This window comes from Phycodurus eques, chromosome 3 (assembly GCF_024500275.1).
Source record: "Phycodurus eques isolate BA_2022a chromosome 3, UOR_Pequ_1.1, whole genome shotgun sequence".
Lineage (NCBI taxonomy): Eukaryota > Metazoa > Chordata > Actinopteri > Syngnathiformes > Syngnathidae > Phycodurus > Phycodurus eques.
Window position 1 is genome coordinate 18,861,544 of NC_084527.1, and position 18,865 is coordinate 18,880,408.

Below are 18,865 nucleotides of genomic sequence, written 5' to 3' on the forward strand. Positions count from 1 at the left end.
GCGTTGCTGTCACCTAGTGGTCAACGTAAGGACTTCAGACTACGTGACCAAAAAAGGCAGTATTTCTCCCTTTTTTTAAAACCACGTTAGAACAATTCACTACTTTCTATACGCCTAAAATCACTTAGTGCACAAACCGGTCTTGTCACTTTTAACATGAACGTCTTCTCCCGCTGCCACTTCACCACAAAGTTAAAGCAATTAGTTGTACGCTAAACTGAAAGACACACCCAGGAAAGAAACCCGACGATCGACAAGGCACATTAGCCAATAGACGACAGCGGAGAGGAAGAGAGGCGGGACATCCTGTAAATCTGGCCAATGGGCGACGCCGCAAACGAGCTCAACTTTAAATATGTCAGCAAAACAGCACGGAGGGGGAGTTAACTTGACGACTGCGGTCATATTTTAGAGAAACATTCGAATATTTTCATCTGCTTCTGCGTGCCACTTTCGCTTGGGCCGAGAGGTAAATGATCTCCGCGCGGGGACGCGAGGGCCTTGTCACCGTGTGCGGCGTGTTTTTAACCGTGTTGCGCTCTCATAGCTGTCAAAAACTTTTCTGACGCGGACCACTCGCTTTGGAAGAGAGAGAGAGAGAGGAAGCCAGAGAGCGAGCGAGCGAGTCCACAGAACCAGAACCAGCTAACACGTTAGCCACCCAGCCTAGCGTTAGCTTAGCCGTTAGCCGTACGAATGTGTGATGGGATGGGGTCGGGGGAGGGGGTACGTGTTTTTCCGGGGAAGCGAGAAAATGACCCATGAGGGCGCCTTGACGGACATACACTAACACGTTAGGCATGTTCGATGTTACTGAGCCGCGCGTAGTTACTTATAGCCACGGTCTCTGTCTTGACTTTGATCCCACAAGTTACGCTATGACTCCGCCATGATGGCCACTGTTTTTTTTTTTTTTGGGGGGGGGGGGGGGGGGGGGTCCTCTTCAAGCGTTACCTTGTCAGTAACGGTCCCTGGAGCAAAAAGCTAACGGTGCTCACGTTAAATAACATCATTGTCTTGTGGTTAACGCTGGGATGACTCGTATTTTATGAAGGGTTGCCACTTACAGCAATGTGGGGAGTATTGATTTTGGTCCTACTTTGTGCTAACTGCAGCTTTCTAGCTGAATAGAAACTACTCGATGTAGTAATAATGATATGCAGTAGTAGTTTATATAATCAGCTTGGATAAAAGGATTTTTACTAGAGGTGTCACAATTAATCGATGAATCGACTACTAATCGATCATAAAATTAATTGACAACTATTTTGATAACCAGTGAATCAGTTAGAGCCATTGTTTAAATTGTTGTTCAAATTTCTCTTGATTTCAGCCTCTCAACAGTTAAATATTCTCTCCTTTTCTGTAGTCGTTCATGGAAGCATATTGATCATCTTTTGTATTTTATCAAAATAAGACATTTTCAAACATCTGCTTTTACTTTGGAAAACGATCAACATTTTTGTTTTCTGACATATTACTGATCAAACCAATAACCAATGAAAACTATAGTTTAATCTAGTACAAAAATTATTATTTGCAGCTGTAGTATGAATAACCTGTAATTGACATGTTGAATGTGAAGCAGCCTCAGAAGTGTACTATCTCAAACTAGTAGCCCTTCAGAACAATCAGTACCCAAGAAATAGCTCTGTTTTGAAAAGGTTGATGAGTACAACATCACTCCCGCTCGTATGATATTGCTTATTGTTGTTGACTTGGTTTTGTTTAATCATTAAACAATCACAAATAAACAATCTGTCAATAAAAAAAGATTTTGCAGCTAACTTTAATGCAAAATTAATTTGTATCTGATTATTTGGTGAAACAATGGAATAAATGATGCGAAAAATATTTGCTAGAGACAGCCATAATTTTTACTTTCACTTTACCAAGAACAAACCCACACAAACACAGGAAGGCTGGAGCCTGGATGTGAACTCGCATCCTCTGAACTGTAAGGCAGTCGTGCTAACCAATCCGCTACTGTGTCTGGGGAGATAATGTTTGTTTTAAGTCGATGCCGATTCTGATATTTGACAGGAAAAAAAACGTAACTGAAAATTTCACTGTTTTACAATACTTTGTCCTTTAGTATTTGTTTAATTTTACAACAGAGAGGAATTTACAAGTACAAAAACATACAAAACAGCATTAACTGATGAATTTATCTTTAGATTTAAGTCATAAATGTATGCAGTGCATAAGCAACATCATAAGTGATGTTACTAGCAAAACATGTGCATGATGGCCTTGAACATTGAATCACGTTTGTTCTATTCCATTATGCTCTTTGTCATGTAATGATAGCTTAAAATAAAAAAACAGACGCTTTCTCAAATGACAGTTAGATTTTAAATACAACCCCAATTCCGATGAAGTTGGGACCTTGTGTTAAACATAAATAAAAACAGAATACAAATATTTGGAAATCATGTTCAACCTATATTTAATTGAATACACTACAAAGACAAAATATTTAATGTTCAAACAGATATACTTTATTGTTTTTTTGCAAAGAATCATTAATTTAGAATTTTATGACTGCAACACGTTCCAAAAATGCTGGGACAGGTGGCAAAAAAAACTGAGAAAGTTGAGGAATGCTCTTCAAACACCTGTTTGCCACATCCCATAGGTGAAGAGGCTAATTGGCAACAGGTGGGTGCCATGATTGGGTATAAAAGGAGCTTCGCTGAATTGCTCAGCCATTCACAAGCAATGATGGGGCGAGGTTCACCTCTTTGTGAATAAGTGCGTGAGAAAATAGTCGATCAGTTTCAGAACAATGTTCCTCAACGTACAGTTGCAAGGAATTTAGGGATTTCATCATCTACGGTCCGTAATATCATCAAAAGGTTCAGAGAACCTGTAGAAATCACTGCATGTAAGCGACAAGGTTGAAAACCAACATTGAATTTGATCCCTCAGGCGTCAAAACCGACATCAATGTGTAAAGGATATCACCACATGGGCTCAGGAACACTTCAGAAAACCAATGTCAGTAAATCGGCGCTACATCCGTAAGTGCAACTTGAAACTTTACTATGCAAAGCAAAAGCCATTTATCAACAACACCCAGAAACACCGACGGCTTCTCTGGTCCCGAGCTCATCTATGATGGACTGATGCAAAGTGGAAAAATGTTCCGAGCCCGTAATTTTATTTTGATAGCCGTCATTGCAGAAAATCCCACTTCACAAAGATAGGATTCTGGCAATGTGAGCTAGGTATTCAGTGTGTTGTTGGCAGTTTTTAAGGCTTCACTGCCTCATTTACGAGCTGTTGCAATAAACAGGTATTTGAAGTAGGACTGCTGATATTGTCTCTCAAATTCATCTTTCAGTTGTAGGCTCTTCTGTCTCACCATTTGGCCTTTTCACCTTCTCGAAAAGGACGCTTGTTTTTTTATTTTATTTTTTACCCATTTTTGCTAGCTTGTGGACTATATATGGTATCACATGAGTGGTTTGTCTTATTGTTCAGTCACATAAAATAAAGATTGTCAGACCCAGATGATCAATGAAATATGTGTTTTTTTGTTGAGTCTCTCTGTGCGGCCCAGTACCAAATTTCCACGATGCACAGGTAACAATCTGTGGCCCAGTGGTTGAGGACTGGATTTATAAATAATTTAAAATGTGTGGCTAGTGTGCATTTTAATAGAGCCAAAATGGAGGGCTCACTTGTGATTTAATTTCAAATGGATGAATAACATGCATTTGATTTGACTCAAAATGGAGGGCGCACCCTTGGTTTAGCCTCGAAATGGGGGACTAACATGCGTTTTAATGAACTTAAAGTCGATGTCTCACCTCTGTTTTAATTATGCCCCACTGGAGGTCTGAAGTGTTTTACATGACAAATCAGTTTCTCAATTGATCGTTGGTGACACTGAAAGTTTTTTTTCTTCCCTGAAGACGGTCTGCTTACCATTCGGCGTTCCAGTCCATGTCTACCCCTTCAGACCTGTCAGGTGGTATGTCCCATCCTGGCCCTTCCCCAGGTGCGGGCCTTTCACCCGGTCCCATCCTGGGCCCCAGCCCCGGACCGGACCCTTCGCCCGGCTCCGTTCACAGCATGATGGGACCCAGCCCCGGGCCTGGAACGCCCAACGGGCCCCATGGCATGCAGGCACAGGCGCAGAGTGACTTCTCGCAAGATGTCATGTATTCTATGCACAAGGTGAAACACGGCACTATTCATTCAATTCTTGATGTATAATTATGGACATGGGAACCTGTTCCTGTGCAGCGTTGGTCAATCTTTATTTTTTTGGGTCTGAGGAAACCATTTTCCACCCATAGGTAATCAAAATTAACTCATACAATTGTAGAAATAAGTTTAAAAAAGGTACCCACTTTTTATTATTATTTCCGCTTTAGGCATATTGTACTTAGCAGCCAGGGCAGTGTACCTCATCTCACAGTAAGTTCCATTTCAGGCTCTGTGGTTATCACCGTTAACCTCCTTGTCATCACTGGCTAGCAACTGTGTTGGTATCACACAAAAATTGCAACGAATATGCTCACTTTAGAGGTTCTACTAGATTATTTGTTGACACTAAAATTGCAGTCTTATATTAATATCATTTCTCTTGATTTTTCAGCCAATGGAGGGAATGAACGATAAAGCCATGGCGGATGCGATGCACTTTGGTCACATGAAAGGGGTGGGCATGAGAACCCTCCACAGTGGCATGGGCCCCCCACAGAGCCCAATGGACCAGCATAGCCAGGGTACATTTAAATTATTTCTTTAACTGTATTTCTTGAAATACTGGCCGAGCACATTTCTTTCTTCTTTCTCCTGGAGACGAGCCATGTCGCCACGCAGTCGCAATGAAAGCGAACGTGTTCACGACCTTTTGGAGACTCCTCCATACACTCACTATAGGGAAAAAGCTTAATGCCACAAAACTGCAATCAATCGTCACCAAAAGTTATGTGAACATCTCTACTTCTGTCCACTACAACCTCTGAAAATATCAGAATGATCGTGCCAAAATTTTCGATTTTATGGGCATTCAAGTGTTTTCCTCTTTATAGAGGACTGTCCCAAGGCGTTTGTGCTCCAGCGGCTGAGCGCAGAGCACAGGGGTAATATTGGGCGATAAAATTGGTCTTTGGTCTTTGGTCAGCGACTTATCAGCCATGGCAGTCTTGGCGACGTCTCCGACAGTGAGCTAGGCCCCTTAGACAACATTGTACGGGAACCACGTTAGTATATTCTACTGGAACGCTAATCGTCATTTAAAGGCATTGTTGCAACATAACTTGAGATAGTCTTGAATACTCCACATACTGTGCAGACACTCTTAATTAATGAGAGACTGTTTATGTGCCTCTGCTGCTATTTATGGGCTCAGCAGTTAACTCTTTAATGTGTGTCAACGATAGCTACTGTGGTACCTTGAGTTGTGAGTGCCCCAATTTACAAGTTTTTTGAGAACTTTTGCTTTGTGTTGCAAGCGAAAAATTTTATTATGAGCGAGCTTCATATACGCCATGGGTCGAGTACAGGGGGGGGTGGAAGGTGCAATTAAGGTTCTGTAATGCCCTCACCTGTCGACAAGGGACAGCCCCATTCACCGAAGCACTTTCAGCTGTTTATTGAACGGGACAGTTAAACACGCAAATATAAAATGAGAAAACTCCCTTTTTTTAAAAAATACGGCATTTTGCGCTTGTCTGCAAAAGTAGCAACACTCAGTCTAACACGCCTCCTTGGAGAGTTACTCGTATGTGCCACCTCGGATTTACGGCAGTCACAAAAATAGAGCCGGAAGGCATGAAGCTCTTTGGTCTTGAACCCTCCTTTCTCTTTTAGGCTATATGTCACCCCATCCTTCTCCAATGGGCGTACATGAGCACGCCTCCAGCCCTATGGCTGGTGGCGGTGGACCCACCCCCCCCCACGTCCCCCCCTCCCAGCCAGGCCCCATGATGCCCATGGACCCGCAAGGAGGTGGGAGCAGTGGCGCCATACCCAACATGTCTGCAATGGGCCAGCAGGGCCGGGGGCCAACAGCGTTCAGTCAGGCACAACTGCAGCAGCTCCGGGCTCAGATCCTGGCCTACAAGGTCCTGGGCCGCGGGCAGCCGCTGCCCGAGAACCTCCAAATGGCCGTGCAGGGCAAGAGGAGCCTACCCACAATGCAGCAGCAGCAGTCACAGAGTGGTAGTCCTTACAACAGGCCTCAAGGTAGGAGGATTTATACAAGTGATACTATATTTAAATGTTGATGAAAGCATGTTATTAGGAAAATAATTAACAATTCAAATGGAATTTTTTTTTTACAAAATTCTCTTGAATTATGTTTTGTTGTTGAATTATGTTTTGTTTGCCCCACATTTGCAAACTGAAAAATAAGCAAAGCAAATGTATTTATATGGCACATTTCATACACAACGTAACTCAGTCCTTTACATGATTAAACGCAAAAGCAAGCAAAAAAAATCAGCTTACAAACATTTAAAACAATGAGAAAAAAATTAAAACACCATAAAACAGTGTACAGTGCAAGAAAGATCATTTAAACGTGGAAACGCTCCAGAAAGCATGAGAAAATAAATAAATAAAATAATAAAGAAAGAAGAAACAGATTTTTTTCCCCCATGAGTTGTATGAAACAGCAGCATTCTTTGGGGGGAAGAAGGAAACTGTCAAAAACATATATATATATCTGTACTTCAGAGATGTACAGTGGGTACGGAAAGTATTCAGACCCCCTTAAATTTTTCACTCTTTGTTATATTGCAGCCATTTGCTAAAATCATTTAACTTCAGACAAAAAAATTAATTGTTGAAATTTTTGCAGATTTATTAAAAATGAAAAACTGAAATATCACACAGCCATAAGTATTCAGACCCTTTGCTGTGACACTCATATATTTAACTCGGGTGCTGTTCATTTCTTCTGATCATCCTTAAAATTGTTCTACACCTTCATTGGAGTCCAGCTGGGTTTGATTATTCTGATTGGACTTGATTAGGAAAGCCACACCCCTGTCTATATAGATGACCTTACAGCTCACAGTGCATGTCAGAGCAAATGAGAATCATGAGGTCAAAGGAACTGCCTGAAGACCTCAGTGACAGAATTGTGGCAAGGCACAGATCTGGCCATTGGTACAAAAAACTTCTGCTGCACTTAAGGTTCCTAAGAGCACAGTGGCCTCCGTAATCCTTAAATAGAAGACATTTGGGATGACCAGAACCCTTCCTAGAGCTGGCCGTCCGGCCAAACTGAGCAATCGGGGGAAAAGAGCCTTGGTGAGAGGTAAAGAAGAACCCAAAGATCACTGTGGCTGAGCTGCAGGGATGCAGTCGGGAGATGGGAGAAAGTTCTAGAAAGTCAACCATCACTGCAGCCCTCCACCAGTCGGGGCTACGGAAGCCTCTCCTCAGTGCAAGACACATGAACGCCCGCATGGAGTTTGCTAAAAAAAAAACGCCTGAAGAACTCCAAGATGGTGAAAAATAAGATTCTCTGGTTTGATGAGACCAAGATAGAACTTTTTGGCCTAAATTCTAAGCGGTACGTGCAAGGAGGTATGGGAGAGGATCCCCAAATCCAGGTGTGAAAAACTTGTTGCATCATTCCCAAAAAGACTCATGGCTGTATTAGCTCAAAAGGGTGCTTCTACTAAATACTGAGGAAAGGGTCTGAATACTTATGGCTGTGTGATATTTAAGTTGTTCTTTTTTAATAAATCTGCAAACATTTCAACAATTCAGTTTTTTCTGTCAATATGGGTGCTGTGTGTACATTAAGGCGGAAAAAAATGAACTTAAATGATTTTAGCAAATGGCTGCAATATAACAAAGAGTGAAAAATTAAAGGCGCTCTGAATGATTTCCGTACCCACTGTAAGTTATTACCTTATGAATATTTCGATCAATCAATCAGTCAATCAATCAATCAAACTTGATTCATAATGTGCTTTTTCCTCTCAAAAAAGCAACTCAAAGTGCTATATTCCGATTCTTTTAGGGAGCTGGGTCAAAAAATTTGCATGGTTTCAGTAAAAGGTGTCCAAATTATGAACATCCATTTTCTTAGCAGCCCGCAGCATAAACTAAACATTTGACTTGTGGTTCTTTATAACCAGTATCAATATCAAACATGAAATAAAAGGAAATATGTGTAGAACTAACCCAATTGACTTAATATTCATAAATTATTGTTTTAGCTATAAGGTAAATATAGCATTGTTAAAAGTTATTTGCGAGTATTTTATCATGTCATCATGTTATCATGGTTTATATGTGAAAGATTTAACTTGACTTCCTGTTTTAAGCATGGAGCCATTTATTTTGAAGGGTTCTTACCAGAACGCAGCATTTTGGTGCAAAAAATAACTTCACACGACACCGGTAAAAATCAAAGTCAAACAAAAAAAGAGTAATGAATGGAACCAAACGCTCTGTAAACCTTCGACTCCTTTACCTACCCACCAATGAGACACAAGGTTAGTGTTTGAGATACTGTGAGACATTTTTGTGAATTTTGTCCCAATTCATTGTGATGTAAAGTTGCTAGTTTGACCTTTAGTGAAGTTTTAGCTCAATGTTAAGCTTGTAATGCTTAACTGTTTTTACTTTCTTACCAGTATGGTAAAGTAATATATATTTTATTTTTATGTCTGTCATCAGCTCTTATGTTGGTTTGAAGACTAAAATAGACTCTAAAAACCATCAGTGCAAGAGTGCAACCCACCGTTGAACTTGTTAAGTGCCTCAATGTTGGCATAGACGTATTTTATTGTTTAACTCACCCAACTGACTTGACTGAAGTTACGCACAGTGTAGGCTGAGTCTTGGAGAGGGAGGGAGCACGTCAGACTTCTACACATCGTGAAAGCCTCCTTTGCACAATACAATATTTAATCCAAGTGTTGCACTGAGGTGAGTGGTCATTCATTTTAACATAGTTAAAACACGCTTTTGTTCGCCGCTGCCGTTGGGCACAAGCACATCTTCGCGCGCGTTGGTTTTCGCCACTTCTTCTGAGTCGTTGGACTGTGGACATCGAAACTGAGAATTGAAATTTTTAATTTGAACAATTCCGGGAGAACCCAAATGTTAATCCCGGTTCCAATCGGTTCTCGATGCCCAACCCTATTGATTTATTCTTTGAAGCGTTATTAATTTCTGTAATTGGAATGCCTTGATTTTAGTGAGGTTAGTACAGAGTCATACCCATGAATGCAATTGTACTAATCATTTCTTAAAGGGGCTCAAGTAATACAGTATAAAGTTGCTAAATACGAAATGATCACTAAAACTTATTATATCATGAGTATACGGGCCCAGTACATGTTCTGAGAGGGCCACAACAACTTTCCTCATAGTGTCGGGCCTCCATTCAAAAATGCTTAATCTCAGACCCTGAGAAGGGACTGAAGTTGGTGCAATGCACAGTCTCCAGCATCAGCACCAAGTTAGCAACAGTTCCATTAGACACACTGGCACCTTTTGTGTGTGTGTGTGTGTGTGTGTGTGTATGTTTGTATATATATATATATATGTATGTATACATATATGTATGTATACATATATGTATATATATGTATGTATACATATATGTATGTATATGTATGTATACATATGTATGTATGTATATATATATGTATGTGTGTATATGTGTGTGTATATATATATATATATATATATATATATATATATATATATATATATATATATTCTGGCTTTGTATTGTCAATAAAATTGAAATTTATCCAGAGATTTCTCCTGTTCCGGCTGCTGTCACTCATTTTCTTAATTGTTCCTTATTATTATTATTATTATTATCAGCTTGCGTGTCTCTCCTTCCTGTGTGTGTAGTGTACTGCTGCCCCTCCCCACCTCTGCTCAGCTGCAAAGGAGAAAAAGGCGACTCGGCTCCCCTGATTAACTTCAAAGATGCTGCGTGTTTAGTGCGGGACAGTCTCGTCTTTGCAAGTGGCCAGTCTATTGCGGCGGGTCTCACCCACTCAAAAAAAGCTAATTACCTGTAGCAGACAGTTTTAGCAGTTATTGAAACCTTGACTTTTCAAAATCATGGTATACCTTCAACACGGTAGTTGGCCCATACCTACAGGTGACTACTGTGTTTTATAAAAACATACAACAAACATTAGTATTGGTTATTTAGCTGTGTCCGTTTTACAACCGTGTTTTAAGGAGAACAGATAATCTTAAGTTAAAAGTTAAAATCATGAAGTAGACCTACAAGGTTGTCTTCAGACAACAATGATATTGTTAATGTTTTGTGACTGGAAATCATTTTGTTTTTGACAAACATTTGAGCGTGTGTTCTGGTTCAAAGGCATGCCAATGGCACCTTTGGGTGGAGCCCAGTCCAGCCCCTGTCCCACTCCAGCCATGCAAGGTCACAATCAAGGCGCTGGACCCAAACCTTGGCCTGATGGTACGTATTACTAATTACTAATCAATATACAGTATAGACTAGGGGTGGAACAGATCACAAAATCTATGGTTCGGTTCGTATCCCGGTTTTGTAGTCACGGTTTTCAGTTTTACTTGTGGCCAAGGTACGGCCAGGGATCCTCGTTAATGTAAGCCATTTGAAACTAAAAAAATCATTTCTGTCCAGAGACGTGGCAGCTAAAACGCATTAGTCATAACGCATCAGTCAAAACGTGCCAGCATCCTCTCTTACCGGTTCAATAGATAATTTTCAAATAATCAAATTGGGTTTTTCATTTGTTTGACTTTTATTTTTGAATAGTACAAGGAGTAACAATTGAATTGTGATTTGCTAGTCATTCGTCACTGTCTAATCGAATAGTCATTGATAGATTTCAAATAATCAAATTGGATTTTTCATTTGACTTATTTTTGAATTGTACAAGGAATAACAATTCAATTGTGATTTGCTAGTTATTCGTCACTGTCTAATCGAATACTCATTGCAGGGATCTTGTTTGATGTGCGTCCTGTGTCTGAGACGCGCAAAAATTAGCCAGGACGCATGAAGCATATTTAATCTGCGTCCGTTGACGTGCGTGTGCGTGTGGTCGGGCGGGCGGGCGGTTGTGGGTGTGGGAGAAGAACTTCCACACCCAGCGAATCAAAAGTATGATTCCTATCTTGGTGCTTGCCGATCAGAGGCAGAGTAGAGCAGGTTATTGTTCCATACAATGACCACGGGAGTTTTTTCTGGAATCAATACATTTTCATTGCTCTGGTAACACCCGCCGCGGCGCTCACGACACAGCAAGCCGCTGGCAGAACGGCGTTTGCTCTGTAGATCCACACAACTGGGGCAAAGGGAACGTGAAGTGATTATTTGCTAGCCTGCGAGCTAACGAGCTAAGGGCTGGAACTAAAAAGCTCACTCGACTTCGGTGACACCATAAAAATGTCAGTTTTGTGTGTGTGTGTGTGTGTGTGTGTGTGTTTGTGTTTGTTTTCCACACATAACACACATACGCACAGACATATGGGAAAGTTAACTGTTTATAAACCATAACCACAGCGGCACCTGTTACCAATATTCGGTCACTCAAGGTCTAACATCACAGTCCAGCAGCTTAAGGGTGGGCCTAAATTAAAAATTTATTTATCATTTATTTAACTTATCATTTATAATTTTTTTTATTTTGAGAGATAAAATATATTTTTAAAAGCCAAGAGCCAGCAGAAATTATGCAGTACATAACGACAACATCCATCCATCCATCCATCCATCCATCAATCCATCCATTTTCTACCGCTTATCCGAGGTCGGGTCGCGGGGGCAGTAGCTTTAGCAGGGACGTCCAGCTCTTCCGGGGGGATCCCGAGGCGTTCCCAGGCCAGCCGAAGGATGTAGTCTCTCCAGCGTGTCCTGGGTCTTCCCCGTGGTCTCCTCCCGGTGGGACGTGCCCGGAACACCTCACCGGGGAGTCGTCCGGGAGGCATCCAAATCAGATGCCCCAGCCACTTAATCTGGCTCCTCTCGATGTGAAGGAGCAGCGACACTACTCTGAGATCCCCTCGGATGACCGAGCTTCTCACCCTATCTCTAAGGGAGAGCCGGGACACCCTGCGGAGGAAACTCATTTCGGCCGCTTGTATCCTGGATCTCGTTCTTTCGGTCACGACCCACAGCTCGTGACCATAGGTGAGGGTAGGAACATAGATCGACCGGTAAATCGAGAGCTTCGCCTTTCTGCTTAGCTCCTTCTTCACCACAACGGATCGATACAAAGGCCGCATCACTGCAGATGCTTCACCGATCCGCCTGTCGATCTCCCGTTCCATTCTTCCCTCACTCGTGAACAAGACCCCAAGATACTTGAACTCCTCCACTTGGGGCAGGATCTCATCCCCGACCTGAAGAGGGCACGCCACCCTTTTCCGACTGAGGACCATGGTCTCAAATTTGGAGGTGCTGATTCTCATCCCAGCCGCTTCACACTCGGCTGCGAAGTGCTCCAGTGAGAGTTGGAGGTCACGGCTTGATGAAGCCAACAGAACCACATCATCTGGAAAAATCAGAGATGCAATACTGAGGCCACCAAACCGGACCCCCTCTTCGCCTCTGCTGCGCCTAGAAATTCTGTCCATAAAAGTTATAAACAGAATCGGTGACAAAGGGCAGCCTCGGCGGAGTCCAACCCTCACCGGAAACGAGTCCGACTTACTGCCAGATATGCGGACCAAACTCTGACTTCGATCGTACAGGGACCGAACAGCCCGTATCAGGGGGTTCGGTACCCCATACTCCCGAAGCACCCCCACAGGACCCCCCGAGGGACACTGTCGAACGCCTTCTCCAAGTCCACAAAACACATGTAAACTGGTTGGGCGAACTCCCATGCACCTTCGAGAACCCTGCCAAGGGTGTAGAGCTGGTCCACTGTTCCACGGCCAGGACGAAAACCACACTGCTCCTCCTGAATCTGAGATTCGACTTCCCGACGGACCCTCCTCTCCAGCACCCATGAATTGACGTTACCAGGGAGGCTGAGGAGTGTGATCCCCCTGTAGTTGGAACAGACCCTCCGGTCTCCTTTCTTAAAAAGGGGGACCACCACCCCAGTCTGCCAATCCAGAGGCACTGTCCCCGATGTCCACGCGATGTTGCAGAGGCGTGTCAACCAGGACAGTCCTACAACATCCAGAGCCTCGAGGAACTCCGGACGAATCTCATCCACCCCAGGGGCCTTGCCACCGAGGAGCTTTTTAACCACCTCGGTGACCTCAACACCAGAGATAGGAGAGCCCGCCTCAGGGAACCAAGACTCTTCTCCCTCATGGGAAGGCGTGTCGGTGGAATTGAGGAGGTCTTCGAAGTATTCTCCCACCGGCTCACAACATCCCGAGTCGAGGTCAGCAGAGCCCCATCCCCACTATACACAGTGTTGGTGGTGCACTGCTTCCCCCTCCTGAGACGCCGGATGGTGGACCAGAATTTCCTAGAAGCCGTCCGGAAGTCTTTCTCCATGGCCTCACCGAACTCCTCCCATGCCCGAGTTTTTGCTTCAGTGACCACCAAAGCTGCATTCCGCTTGGCCAGCCGGTACCCATCAGTTGCCTCAGGAGTCCCACAGGCCAAAAAGGCCCGATCGGACTCCTTCTTCAGCGTGTCCACCAACAGGTTCGGCGATTGCCGCCATGACAGGCACCAACCACCTTACGGCCACAGCTCCGGTCGGCCGCCTCAGCAATGGAGGCGCGGAACATGGTCCACTCGGACTCGATGTCCACCGCCTCCCTCGGAACATGACCAAAGTTCTGTCGGAGGTGGGAGTTGAAACTCCTTCTGACAGGGGATTCCGCCAGACGTTCCCAGCAGACCTTCACATTACGTTTGGGCCTGCCACGTCGGACTGGCATCTTCCCCCACCATCGGAGCCAACTCACCACCAGGTGGTGATCAGTTGACAGCTCCGCCCCTCTCTTTACCCGAGTGTCCAAGACATGCGGCCGCAAGTCCGATGACACGACCACAAAGTCCATCATCGAACTGTGACCTAGGGTGTCCTGGTGCCAAGTGCAAGTGTGGACGTGAGCATTGAAGTCCCCCAGCAGAACGATGGAGGCCCCAGCGGGAGTGCTCTCCAGCACCCCCTCCAAGGACTCCAAAAAGACAACATTCATACAATAAATAAAACTGAAGACAAAATAAATATATATAATAATAAAAATAAATGGTATTAAAATGTATAGCATCCGATTTAAGAACAATGACAAACCCCAAATGCTTTCGAGTGCATACATGCTATTCATCATTATTGTTGTTGTTATGGTATTATAATTATTTGAATTATTTTTTATTAATCAGAATTATACATTTGTTATAGTGACAGGCAGAACAATTAATTAAATGCGCTTCCATTGGATGGCGAAAGGTACAAAAAAAAACCTGTGTATCCACCTATTGCAATTCATACAACACAAGTCATGGCCCCTCACAATATCAGCTTTGTGTTCAACTCAAGAAGCCCAGACTTCACAGGGCGTAAGTACATTTGTGACTAAACTGAGATAAGATCATTATTTCAATATTCATACTTTTTATGTTATTTTTGTATGGTGGTTGACCGTGAGGTTTTTCCAATATAAAATATGTGCCTTGGCTCGACAAAGATTTACTGATGATAATCATATGTGAATGAGCTCAGCTCATTCAGAAAGTTAACTCTATAAACTTCATCTTTATGTTACTAGCAGCAGTGATACAGTGTACTTCTGGTCAGGTCCATAAATATTGGGACATGGACACAATTGTTATCTTTTTGGCTATAAACACCACCACAATGGATTTGAAATGAAACAAACAGCATGTGCTTTAACATCCAAAACTGGTAAACGGTGTAGGAAGTACAACAGTTGGTGTTTATGCCTCCCACTTTTTGAAGGCTAGCTCGTTGCATGCTAGCATTCCATATGCTCCGGTGAAGCAAAGTTTCTGTGGTAATCAAAACACCTCACAAACATAGCGATTTCCAGCTAGTTGTAATTCCAAGTCGTCTGTTTTATGTACCAGAGCTCTTGCATTGGAGAGTTAAAGACGTGGTACTACTGTTGAAAGCCTACTACTTCTACAGAGACTCTATCTCATCTCTCCACCGCAAGAGCTCCGGTGACGCCCTGCTGCAATATGATTGGCTGCTGCATCGCTGGAGGATATGACGCAGATAACGTGTCCGTGCTGCCATCTTGGCTGACTTGCTACTGTGCTCTGGAGTGTACACACGTCGCCTCATTGGTAAATGGAAAAGAAAAAAAAAGTTGCACGCGTTCTAAACCGAACGGGACACGTGGACCAAACCGAAACAGTTGAACCAAACCATTTGTTCCACTCCAAGTATAGACACTCTCCTCCAAAAGTGTAGTTAGACTAATCCTTTTATTTTTGCCAGAGACAGAAAGGATTTGACATCAAATGATCTGAAACAGACCTGATTCAGGTGAAAGGTGTTGTCAGATCCAGGTGTAATGATCTTGTCTCGTATTTGTCTTGAGACAGCAAATCCACCCGTTAATTGCACAAACAAATGTATAATAATAATAAATATATAAAAACAAAAGTTTGCATGGCAGTGAAATGGAACACACCCTTTCATGCCACACATCATGAAAAGTAGAATTTGAAGCTGACTAAACTTTGGTGTCTCGTCTTGTGTCACACCCTCTTCTATTTGAAAGAGAGCTGAAGGGAATTCTTTGAAATACATTCGCATTTGATGTCCATTTCTTTTGCTGTCAATGAGCAGACTAGTTTTCCCTTCAGTCTAAGGAATGTCCTCATCTTGTTTCCAGTAATGCATAGTTTTGAAAGTCAGAAGGTTTCTGCAACACTTTGTCGATTTCAGTGATAAGTGATGGTGAAACCGCAGTACTTTATGAGTGCTTAGGTTAACAGTATGTAAACTCCCAGGCAGTGATGCCGGTAACACGTTACAAAGTTACAAAGTAACGCGTTACTCCAAATACCACCATTTTGAGTAACGAGCCAAGTAACGTTCAAACCAACAATAGTTACTTTTGTATCATCAATGTCTTATCACCAAGTACAAATTTGTAACTGGTGATTCAAACAAAGAGCAGTCCAGCTGTGCAGAAGCATTTAATTGAGAAGCGTTTGGGAAGTGATTATTACACAATGCACCGTGATGGTGCAGTACCATAAAAGTGCAAAGAAATGCACAATTTCACTGTCAGCACACGATGTTTGTTAATTTCCTTAGCAAAACGTGTATTTGATTGTTTTTACTTTTTTATTTACACATTTAAGAATACAGTTTTAATACATTGTGGGTTAATTATTCATACCGAAGTGTGCAGTCGTAAATCGGTCATGGAGGGTAAGGACTGACTCACTGAAGGACTTACAATACTTAGCTTAAATAATATTGACAATGAAAAGTGAGAACTTTCAACTTCGTCTGGAGTCTGTGAGCTGGTTTAACGCGCTGCACGGTTGACGTTCCGTAGTAAGTGCTTCTCCCATCCCGTCAATCACCCACAGCTTTGCTAGTTAAAGAGCTGGTTACTGGGAGTGAAAATATTTTCTCCCTCTTAGCATCAAAGTTAATGTGGTGGGAGCAGTAGTGTGTGTTTGTGTGTGTATGTGTCACTCACTTTCACGTTTACGTGGACACATACACACACAGTTCCCTTAATGGACCACAATCTGCATCTACCGTAATTTCTCGTGTATAATGCGCATTTTTTACACCCCAAACTTGTCAAATGTCAATAGTGCGCAGTATACATTGCCATAGGAGAAAATAGAAAAAAGTTTCACATTTTTATGAAAAAGCTGTACACTTTCATTCCAAAATGCCACTGCCACCTACAGGTTATGAGAAAGGTGTACACTTTCATTCTAATATGCCACCGCCACCTAGTGGTGATGAAAAATGTGTAACCTACACTTTCATTCCAATAAGGCAGGGGGAACGTATGACTGCATTTTTGTACAGTTGTGCTCATAAGTTTACATACCCTGTTAGAATTTGTGAAATAATTGTTTTTAAAAATATGAGGCAACAAAACGTTATGTAGCCTAGCAAGCTAGTGCTAGCACTAATGATTGTAGGCGAACATGCGGGCGTTCTGTCGAATCATGCGTTAAGGTTTCGGTGTGGGTGAAGTCATTTAATTAAAAATTGTAAATTTAATTACAGTAAATTAGCACCCATTATTTCTGTCATTTTGTAATGTTGGTTTGACCTGACTGATTAGAATACATGATCTGACTAGAGCAGTGATTTCTAACCTTTATGGAGCCAAGGCACATATTTTACGATTGAAAAATCTCATGGCACACCAACAAACAAAAATATCACAAAAAGCGGATACATTAATTACTGTATGTACTTCCTGTCATCTAATAGAAGAGCATTCATTTATTCTGTCTGTCACTATGCCTCACTGGCATAAATAGATGAACCAAAGATACATTATTTATTGTAAATATAATTTTTTGAGCAATTAAGTACACAAGTATATGCAGTCAATGAACAAGTCATTTAAATAGACATTGCTCCATCTTGTGATCTGATCGGTTATCGTTTTTTTAAACTCGCCGATTGGCCCCAAAAATTCTGATCGTGTAAAACCTAGTAAAAATGCATTATACATAAGTAGAAGGGTTTTCCAGAATTTTGAGGTCAACTTTGGGGGTGCGTATTATACATGGATGCGCATTATACACGCAATATTACGGTATCTTATCTATCAGTTAAGTCTTTAGAGAAGTGTACTGGGAATGGTGTGCTTGTTTACGTTTAGCTACTTACTGTACTGTGTTGGCATGTCAAGTCTGCACTAAGTTGCTGATTTAATGTGGCTTTAGCTACATTAATAAGTTATTGTTTCATGTTGATGACATAATTCTGTAACTTGTGTGGCGTAAATTACCAATTAATGGGTACGGTTAAGCAAATGCTTTTTTGTACTGTGGATAAGTGATATTCCTGCCACTTGGCAGCTGCCGAAAGTAACTAAAAAGTTACTTTTTTCTAATTTAGTTACTTTTGATACCAAGTAATCAGTAAAGTAATTAAGTTACTTTTAAGCTAAAGTAATCAGTAAAGTAACTAAGCTACCTTTTCAAGGTAACTGTGGCAACACTGCTCCTGGGTGTAAAATGTCTCATTTTCCAGTTTTCTTTAACACGGCATGCCATCCATTGCAATATACATATTCTAATTTTTTGTCCACAATTAAAACAGTTCCCAGGTGCCAAAGATTTTTTTTAAGATTCCAGAACTCAGCTTGTTTTGAGTGGGCTACTTAGGGATCAATGCAGAGCACAGCTCTCCTTAGCCTGATGACCTAGGGTGTTGCGAGTAAGCAAGTGGATTCTTCTTGTGGAAGTAAATAAAAACACACTTCACACACTTGTCAATTAGTTTTCAGATATGTGAATGTGTCGCATGCAGAGGACACATAGCCAAACACAAATACCCCATCTGGTCTCCAGGCCGTCGCTTGAAAGTGCCACTGGCTGTGCGCCTAGCCTATTTGCCTAGTCATGGGTGGAGAAACTGTGTGCGGTTGTTATGTCAATTAGGTAATTCAGAGTAGTTTGCTCATAGACACTAAATGGTTTGCTCATCGACACTGTCAAAAATAGGCAGAAAACAAGAAAAATTTTTTTTCTCATTTCACACTTAATGTGTGGGCAGGCACTCCAGAGACCAAACGATTTGTATACAAGTGATGAAAAAGTAAATTTTCCATAATAAGTCCCCTTTTAAGTACCAGCTTTTAAATTTATTTATTTATTTATTTATTTATTTTTAAATTATTATTTTTTTTATATATATAACCTGCTCTTGAATTGAAGACCTCCATGCCCCCATTGTTGACTCGGGGCATTGTACATCTTTTAAAC

General features: G+C 41.9%; 1 protein-coding gene across 3 annotated transcripts in view; it reads left to right on the forward strand.

The window, feature by feature from the left end:
- Nucleotides 1-352: 352 nt before the first annotated feature.
- smarca2 (SWI/SNF related, matrix associated, actin dependent regulator of chromatin, subfamily a, member 2) overlaps nucleotides 353-18,865 on the forward strand; it is an 81,535-nt gene continuing 63,022 nt past the window's right edge. For 2 of the 3 annotated variants that reach the window (XM_061672331.1, XM_061672332.1), the window contains exons 1-5: nucleotides 953-3,023; nucleotides 3,921-4,185; nucleotides 4,610-4,739; nucleotides 5,830-6,204; nucleotides 10,334-10,435. In XM_061672331.1, the coding sequence (XP_061528315.1) occupies nucleotides 2,950-3,023; nucleotides 3,921-4,185; nucleotides 4,610-4,739; nucleotides 5,830-6,204; nucleotides 10,334-10,435 (946 nt within the window). In that variant the 5' untranslated portion in view covers nucleotides 953-2,949. Of the gene's footprint in view, nucleotides 470-952; nucleotides 3,024-3,920; nucleotides 4,186-4,609; nucleotides 4,740-5,829; nucleotides 6,205-10,333; nucleotides 10,436-18,865 lie in introns of those variants that run through there. The other variant, XM_061672333.1, reaches the window with a different exon arrangement.